The sequence below is a fragment of the Plasmodium gaboni genome, chromosome 13 (genome assembly GCF_001602025.1).
Source record: "Plasmodium gaboni strain SY75 chromosome 13, whole genome shotgun sequence".
Lineage (NCBI taxonomy): Eukaryota > Apicomplexa > Aconoidasida > Haemosporida > Plasmodiidae > Plasmodium > Plasmodium gaboni.
In genome coordinates, this window is record NC_031493.1 from 2299861 (window position 1) to 2309623 (window position 9763).

Below are 9763 nucleotides of genomic sequence, written 5' to 3' on the forward strand. Positions count from 1 at the left end.
AAATAGCTAGCCAACTAATTTGGCTATTTTACATGAACAGTGTAAAAATAATTACCTGACAAATTGGAAATATCCTGCAAGAGCACACCAATATATACAAATAAAAATATGCCTATAAACAAAAAAATATAAATAAAAATAAAAGATAATTTTTTTGTTATGGACAATATTGTATGTGTAAATAAAAAATATTTAACACACACATATATATATATATTTGTGCTTATATTTATATATGATATGTTTATGTATTTTTCTTACTGGGTAAGGCTGATATAGATCCAATGGCAAAATGCTTATACTTTAAAGATGTGACTCCCAATATATAACTAACAACAGATGCTGGTAGTATAGGGGAGAGACGAATTAGTAATACAAAGGAAAGTCCATTTGTATTAATGGCTTGATTAAAGGCCATATATATTGGATAGCCCATTAATTTTTTATATATATAATTATGAATTAAATATCTTGAAATAAAAAAGCATAAAGACATTCCTAACACATAACCTACTGCTACTGAAAAGACTGCAACAAAAATACCAAGAGCTTTTCCATAAACTCCTGAGAAAATTAATCCTGAGCCCACACACATAATTTCTACTGACATAAATAAAGGTGATAAAAATGTAAACAATAATATAAATAAGAGTATACTCCATGAGCCTTGTTTTCCTACCCATTCGATAACAATATGTATAATGTTTAAAAAATTTTTAAATCTTGTAAAAAGAAAAACTACTAAAATAAAAAATAAAATAGCAAGTACAATTTTGCCTGCTATTACCATTTTTGACCTAGTACTATTACGTCGAGATGATATAAAATCTTCAGACTCAATAAGTATTCTGTTCTCTAAATTTTTATCATTATTATATTTATTTTCGAAATCATAATGTGTTTCTAAACACTCATCATTACTATCATAATTAATATTTATATGGTCATATTCATTTGCATTGTTCATTTGTTGATGTAATGGTACTTTATTTATTAATTTAATTTTCTCCATATTTGTTTTATTCTTTTTATTTTTTTTCATATATTGAAAGTTACTTGGATTATTTGACAAGTAGTCATTATAATTATTATTATTATTATCATAAATATTATTATTATCATCATGTTTTACACTCGTATCGTAATTATAATTTATCCCAGAATTATACTTTTGATTTAATAGTTCTGTTTCTTTCTCATTTGGATTAAATATAGTATCATAGTCTTTAGGTAGGTACTCGTATTTTTTCTTCTTAAGATTTTCTATATTGGCCATATTTATATGATCATATAATGTTACTACAATTTTTATCTTTAATATATGTAAAAATATATATATATATATATTATATAATATACGGAAAATTTTCGCGTTAATTATATAACTTGTGTGAGAATAAATATAATAAATAAAATGAAAACAATATTGACTCTTGAAAAAAGCGAACTTTTTTTTTTTCTCTCTTTTTCTCTTTTTCTTTCTTTCTCTCTTTTTTTTTTTTTTTTGAATAAATATGATTAAATATGATATTGATTTGGTAAGGTTATTCTTGTTGTATTTTTCTTATTTATTAATAACTCATATATTACATTTATTTGTACTGTTTTGTATTATTTATTTGTATTTATTTATTTTATTTTGCCTCACCTTGAATAAATTATATGATACTTTTTTATATAACTATATATAAATATATATATATATTATATATCTCATAAAAAATGTATTACATATGATACTTATATTTTTTTTTTTATTTCACTTTTTTTGGAGGGTTCTATGGGGAGAACATAAAAAAATATAAACACATGAAAAAAAAAAAAAAAAAAAAGAAGACTTAAAAAAAAAATAAATACAAAAATATATATATATATATATATATATATATATATATTTAATAAGGTATGAATGAATATTTTGTCTAAATTAAAACATCTATTTTCTTCTATTAACTAAATATATATATTTTTTTCTTTTCTTTTTTCTTGTGTGTGAAAATATTATACATTTATACAATTATATATATATATTTATATATATATATATATATTTATGTATTATTTGCTTTTTTTACACATATATTTAAAAAAAAAAAAAAAAAGAAGAAAAAAAGACTTTTAATATATATTTTTACATATACATGCTTATATATATGTGGGACAAAAAAAAAAAAAAAAAAAAAAAAGAAAAAAATGATTTAAAGGAGAAAATTATATATACACAACAAATATATATATATATAATATATATATTAAATATATTATGTATTATTTTATATTTAATATTCATATGAATATATTCACATTTGAACATATTCATATATATAATAATAACATAACTACCCAGAAATTTTATAAAAAGTAAAACAAATTACATTTTTCTTTATTTACAAAAAAAAATAAAATAAATAAATGATATTAAATCTTATATATAATATATTGAATATAAATGCAGAAACAGAACAGAAAAAAAAAAAAAAAAAAATTATAAAACATAATATTACATATATTTTATAAAATATATATATATATATATATATATAATATTTCGTTATTTAAAAAAATAATAAAAATGAAATTATTCCAATGATATAATATAATATATTATAAATATATTTGTATATATATGTATACATTTATTTGAGTATATTTCATTTTTTCTTCTCTTCCTGTGGTTATAAAATGAATTTTAAAAATAATATTTTTTACATAATTTAATCTTACAGAAAAAAAAAAAAAAAAAAGAAGAAAATAGGTCTTTTTTTATTTTATTTTTTTAACTGTTATATATTTTTTTTTAGTTATAAATAAATATTATATATAATATATATAATTCTTATACAATTATAATATATTACATTTATATTATATATATAATATAATTAGTATATAATACAATATATACAACACAAAATATTATAAATAATATATTATATTATAAAGTATAAATATAAATTTAAATATAATTATATAATATATTAATATATAATATATATATATATATATTATATTTTTATGTACAATTTTTTTTTTTTTTTTTTAAATAGTAACAGCACTTGGTGGTATATATATTATATAAATATTATTTATACAATTTTATTTTATAGTCAAAAAATTATTTTTGTCGTAATTTAATTTTTTTCTCCTTTAATTTTTTTATACATGGTGATTTGTAGATGGTAATATATAATATTCAGATATAATATATATATATATATATATATAATATTATAATTAAATATAAAAATTTCTATATATAAAATAATAAATATATTTATATTTTTATATATTTATTTTATATGCATTTATATAGAACTTTTTTTTTTCTACGTTTTTTTAAAACATGGTATAATATATTATATATATATTTATATATTGTTATATCTATTATATATGTATAATTTTGAAATATTATTTTTATAATATTACCATTAAAAAAAAAAAAAAAAAAAAAGAAAAGAAAAGAAACGTATTCTCTTTCTCTGTAAATATAAAAATAAGTACATTTATGAGAGAAAGAAAACATTTTAAACATTTTATGAACAAGATGAAAATTATAAATTGAAATTCATAGTTTATATATAGATATATATGATTACATTTTTCTATGACATTTTTAAAACAATTGAAAATGTAAATTTTTTTTATTATTAAATAATTCATAATAAAAATAAAAAGGAAAAAAAGCATATGAGTCTACATATTTTATATAGATTTATATATATGTAATTTTTCCATTTTTATAATATATTCTTTATTATATATATTTTATATTTGTGTGTTCTTTTTAATTTTCTTTTTGTTGTTTTATTTATATATGTATGGGTTGTGTTAGGATAATTAGAAAAAAAAAAAATAAAGATTTAATTAATTTAAAAGAAGAGATCAAAAAAAAAAAGAAAAAGAAAAAGAAAAATCATAATGAAATGGAAGAAAAATATTACATTTAAAAATAATAACAGATATATTTTTTGTTGCATTATTCTTTTCTTTTTTTTTTTTATTGATTAATTTATAATTATACAAAATTTTTTATTTCACCGTAAATCATAATAATTCATATTTATATGTTTTATAATAACATATTATGTGGATTATATTGAGTATAAGTTATTTATTTATTTATTTATTTATTTATTTCACTGTTACTATTATTACATAATATTATTTATTAAATGAAAAAAGATTATAATAAATATATATATGTAATACATATATAATATATATATATATATATATATATATATATATTTTTTTTGATATAAATATGTATATATTTTATGTATATTAAATTCTTTTTAAAATAGCCTTTATGCAAATTTTTGATTTAAGCATAAGGCCTTAAGATGATTTATTTTTATTAAATCTAAAAATGAATAGAATATATATATATATTTAAAATATCATTTTATTAAGTTAAAATAAGAATTATATACACTTCCATATTAAATAATATATTTATATACTCACATTTTTATGTTGATCTATAGTTTTTTAATTTAAAAAATATATATATATATATTTTTTTTTTTTTGTATACCCCGATTAATTATATATATTAAATTTAAATGTTTGTTTTGTGTTACATATAAGTAAAATATATATATATATATATATATATATATATATATATATATATATGTTTATGTTTTAATATGATGATAATTTTCTATTATCATGTTTTATATTTGTTATTTAAAAATATAATGAGATTTTAAATATGTGTAATCCGTTCATATTAATATAGTGGACCTCCATTTAAAAATTCATTTGAGAAATAATTTATAAGGTAGTGTTTAATTTTTTTTTTTTGTCTTTTTTTTTTTTTTTTTTTTTTTTTTTCCCCTTTTAATTTTTAAAAAAAATAAAATTTCAATATATGTCGTAATGAATAATATGAAAGCATTTGTAAATAAGGTAAAGAATAAAACTGTGAAAGGAAATGATAAAAATATAAATATGTAAAAAAAAAGTAAATAAATAAATAAATAAATATATATATATATATATATAGTATATATTAATGTGGTTTTATTTTTATTTTTATTTTAATATTTTACCCTTTTTTTTTTTTTTTTTTTTTTTAGATACAATTTCGCAAATCGAGCGAAAATTTAAAAGAAGACGATGAGTTTTTTCTGGAGAGAAAACAATTAAACTCTCTTCATAGTTATTTTTCTCATTCTTTATTATATTTAGAAAGATTAGAAGATGCAATAAAAAATATAAATATAATGATAAGTGATTTAAATAGAAGTTTAATGTTATTCTTTGAACAAGAAGTACATTTAGATATAGTAAAACATGTTTCTTATATATTAGATTCTTTTAGTGATGTAAGAGAAAAGACAACTAGCCGAATTGCAAAATCAAGAGTGCTAGTTAATAATACATTAGATAAAATAAAGAAATTACAAACGTTATGTATAAAAAAAAAAAATTTAGGTGCATCTATTGATCATTATGAAAAAAAAATTAGAAAGTTACAAATGGTTCCTTCACCTAATCAAAAACATCTTGATAAAATTATTAGAAATCAGCATAAATTAAATATTGTTAAAACTGATTTTCTGCAACATCATGAATTTATAAAAAAGGGATTTGATATTGTTCTTGAAAATAAGACGAACAAAGTTTTGTTCGACGCAAGGAAGGTACGAGTAGTATAAGAATATATATATATATATATATATATATATATATATATATATATATATATATATATATATATATATATATATATATATATATATATATATATATTTATTTATTTATTTATTTGTTTGTTTAGGATTTGGAGCTTCTTCTAAGTTATTTTTCTTTGATGAATTCTGTATCCCTTAAGTTGAAGGACCCCTTAAAGGAACTAGTAATAACAAAAAAAAAAAAAAAAAAAAAAAAAAAAAAAAGAAAAAAAATATTATGTTATTATGAATTTATATAAATAAATACATTTATATTTATATATATGTTCATTTTAGAAATTCAAATATCAGGATGTCAAATCTGACAAGTTTCCTGTTGAATATAACTTTTTTTTGGAAGAAGAAGATAGGATGAATATTTTTGCCGATCCGAAAAAGTTTGAACATCGAAATCCATTTCCTCCAGAAATCCCACGTATAGAAAATAAAAGTTATAAACATTCAACTAGCGAAAATAATACAGCTACTCAAGAACAAACAAATGAGAAAAGAGAAAACGGTTTTTTTAAAATAAAATCTCTTTTAGGAGTTAATGATAAATCTGTTCAAAAAGTTAAAAGTTTATCATCCCCTAATATTACACCTATATTCCCCCAGTGATAATTAAAAAAAATATATATATATATATATATATATATATTATATGTTTGGATATATATATTTTTTATGTTTGTTTAATAAATTTTAAGTTTTAGTGTGGAAATATAGATATATATATATATATATATATATATATATATATATATATGTATAGATATATATGTATATTCACATATATATGTCCTTATTAATTCTTCATAATAAGATTATTGTGTGTGTCAGCATTTATATGGACATCACTTTATAACCTTCTTTTTACCTCCTCTATCTTTTATTATTTTCAAAAATATTGATTTGTTTTTTTATTTATAAAATATTATGACGTTTACAAATATGTATATATTATATTGATAATAATATATATAAAGGATGTATTATGTTAATATAAATGTTTTATAATAATATCATTTATAATTTTATTTTTAATATTTTAAAATTATACCAAAGTATATTTTATGTTATTTTTTTTATATGAACAAAATATATTCTTATTTCATAATTTCATCATTTCATATGTTATATTTATTTATATCACATTTTTCATATATTATTTTTAATTTTTTTTTTTTCTTTTTTTTTTTAATTATTTGATTTGTTTATAATTTTCAATTTATACACAGAATGAAAATATATTTCTAAACAGTAATATATATATATATGATAATCTCCATCATAATATGTTTATTAAATTTAATTGTTTTTACTACTGATAATATACAATAAAAGTGTACACATATATGATGCAAGATGATAAAAATAAAATATACATATATATGTATATATGTGTATACTTTTATATTTATTCGAAAAAAAAAAAAAAAAAAAAAAAGAGAAATTTAAATTAAACTACAGTAAAAATATTTTAAACATATATGTATAAATCAATATGCACATAATTTAAAAAAAAAAAAATAAAAAAGGAACATACATATAGTAATATATATATATATATGTGCATATATTTATGTTAGGTATCTTTTGTCCTTTTCAATATTTCTACATGTTCAGTTTTTTTAATTTTTCTTTCTTTTGGTATATTCAAATTTATAATAGTTCATTTGAGTTTCTTCTTTGGTCTTAATTGATTGGTTCTTCCACATTTTTTATTTCTGCAGTTGGTAGCTCTTGGGTGTAATCTAGCATAACATTTTCTGCAGATTAATTTTTGGCAATTGTATTTTTGAGCTAGTTGTGCTAAGGATGGTTCTATGGCTCCTCCTCTTAATCTTAAGACCTGTGCAAAAAAAAAATATATATATATATATATATATTATAATGGATATATAAAGATTTTTCTTTTTAATATATATAATATTATGTAAATATATTTATATGCTTCCATTAGGGCTTATTTTTATAATTCTCAACAAAAGAGCATATAAATATTATAAATATTTTATATATATATATATATATTTCAATATGTATTATATTTTTATTTGTTTATTTTACCAAGTGTAATGTAGATTCCTTTTGAATATTATAATCTGATAATGTTCTTCCATCTTCTAATTGTTTTCCAGCAAATATTAATCTTTGTTGATCAGGTGGAATTCCTTCTTTATCTTGAATTTTTGCCTTCACATTCTCAATCGTATCAGATGGCTCAACATCAAGGGTAATTGTTTTTCCAGTTAATGTTTTAACAAAAATTTGCATTTTCTTAAAATAATAAAAAGAAGAAAAAAAAAAAAAAAAATTAGATTCTACCTTTATGTTTTTTTTAAAAAAGAAAATTTTCAAAAAATTTATCAATTTTCTTTTTTTTTAATAATATAAAAGAAAATATAATAATATTTATTATAATATTTATGTTTTATTTTTTTTTTATTTTTTTTTTAATTTTTTTACTTGCTTAATTTGTTTTTAAATTTTAAAATAAAAAAAAATAAAAATATATATATGTATAAATATATAAATTGATTTTTTTTTTTTTTAAATATGCATTTATACTTTTTTTAAAAAAACTCTGTTATATATTTTTCGTAAATTTTTTTTCTTTTTGTAAAACGCGAAATATATAAAAGAATAAAAAATAAATAATAAAATATTTTTATATATTAATTAAATATTTATATATATATTTATATATATGTTTTATATAAATATAATAATTTTTGAGTACGTATATATATAATATATATATATTTATAAATTTAATAATAATATAATAAACTTAATTATATATAAAATAAATATACATAAAAATATTTTATATAGTATATTTTATTTTTTTATGGTACTGGTAAGCATAAAAAATAAAATATATGGAGAAAGTATTTTATTAATATATTTTAATATATATATATTATATTTAATTATATAATATTATATTTATACTAAAAAAATATGTAATTATTATTTTAAATATATTATATATATATATATATATATTTTAATTTATGCGTTTGCAAATGTACATATCTATCATTTTTAAATAACTTTAATCACCGCATGTATTTATTATATATATATATTATATATATATATATATATATATATATATATATATATAAATTATAACAGTGCCTTTTTCTTCATACGTATATTATTATTATATATTTTATATATTATATAATATTATATACATTTTTCTTTATATATAAAAGAACTGTCCAATTAAAAATGTAATATATTGATTTAATTCTTTTGAAAATAAAAAATTTATACCTTGTTTTATAGAAATTCTTTAAATATTATTTTTTTATTTTTTTTCAAGTATATATAAATAATAAGAACATATAATAAAATTTAAGCGCATAAAAAAAAAAGAAATAATTAACAATATAATGAAATAATATATTATATTTATTATAATTTATTCTCATATTATTTTAAACTTTTGAGAATAAAATATAAAATAATATTTCTATAGAAAATGCTGTTGATATTTAGGTATATATTATAAATATATGATATTATACAACATTTAATATATGAATATACTAACTTATATCCAACAAGAAAAGGACCTGGTTAAAAAATTATTAGTTAACTTTGTTGCAATAGATTTATTGTTATATTTTAATATAATATATATGTATGTATAATATTTATTATTTTAAATTTAAAAAAAAAAAAAAAAAAAATTAAAATATGTATTAAATTCAAAAGTATATTTGTGTAAATTTATTTTTCAAATGTTACAGTATGTAAGTATATATAATATTTGAAAATACGGACTATTATTAATGGTCATAAAATAAAGAAAATTTAAATAATTTTTATATACGACATTATTTATAATTTATATTTTCTTTACATTTTCTAGTAATACACAATTAGAGTTGCTGTCCTTATTTAAATAAAAAACGATTGTAGCAATTTGATTATTAAATTGAGTATATATATATATATATATATATATATATGTACACTTTAATATTATTTATTATTTTTCAATATTTATAAAATGAGTTCATTGTCTCATACTCAAAATATGAATAGTGAAGAGTCAC

The 9763-nt window shown here is 16.2% G+C and overlaps 3 protein-coding genes across 3 annotated transcripts; 1 reads left to right on the top strand and 2 right to left on the bottom strand.

Moving 5' to 3' along the window:
* Positions 1-55: 55 nt before the first annotated feature.
* PGSY75_1365700 (putative SNARE associated Golgi protein) lies at positions 56-1276 on the bottom strand (the record flags this gene model as incomplete). The annotated part of the gene is made up of 2 exons (XM_018787676.1): positions 56-112; positions 262-1276. Coding segments are annotated over 2 exons (1072 nt in total), but the record flags the coding sequence as incomplete, so codon positions are not given.
* A 3620-nt stretch (positions 1277-4896) lies between these two features.
* On the top strand, positions 4897-6305 carry PGSY75_1365800 (hypothetical protein; the record flags this gene model as incomplete). The annotated part of the gene is made up of 4 exons (XM_018787677.1): positions 4897-4917; positions 5088-5654; positions 5792-5869; positions 5982-6305. The coding sequence occupies 4 exons, from the start codon at positions 4897-4899 to the stop codon at positions 6303-6305; spliced, it is 990 nt and encodes a 329-aa protein (XP_018640419.1).
* Positions 6306-7359: 1054 nt separating this feature from the next.
* On the bottom strand, positions 7360-7964 carry PGSY75_1365900 (ubiquitin-60S ribosomal protein L40; the record flags this gene model as incomplete). The annotated part of the gene is made up of 2 exons (XM_018787678.1): positions 7360-7539; positions 7758-7964. 2 exons carry the CDS (start codon positions 7962-7964, stop codon positions 7360-7362), a joined length of 387 nt encoding a protein of 128 aa, XP_018640420.1.
* Positions 7965-9763: the final 1799 nt, after the last annotated feature.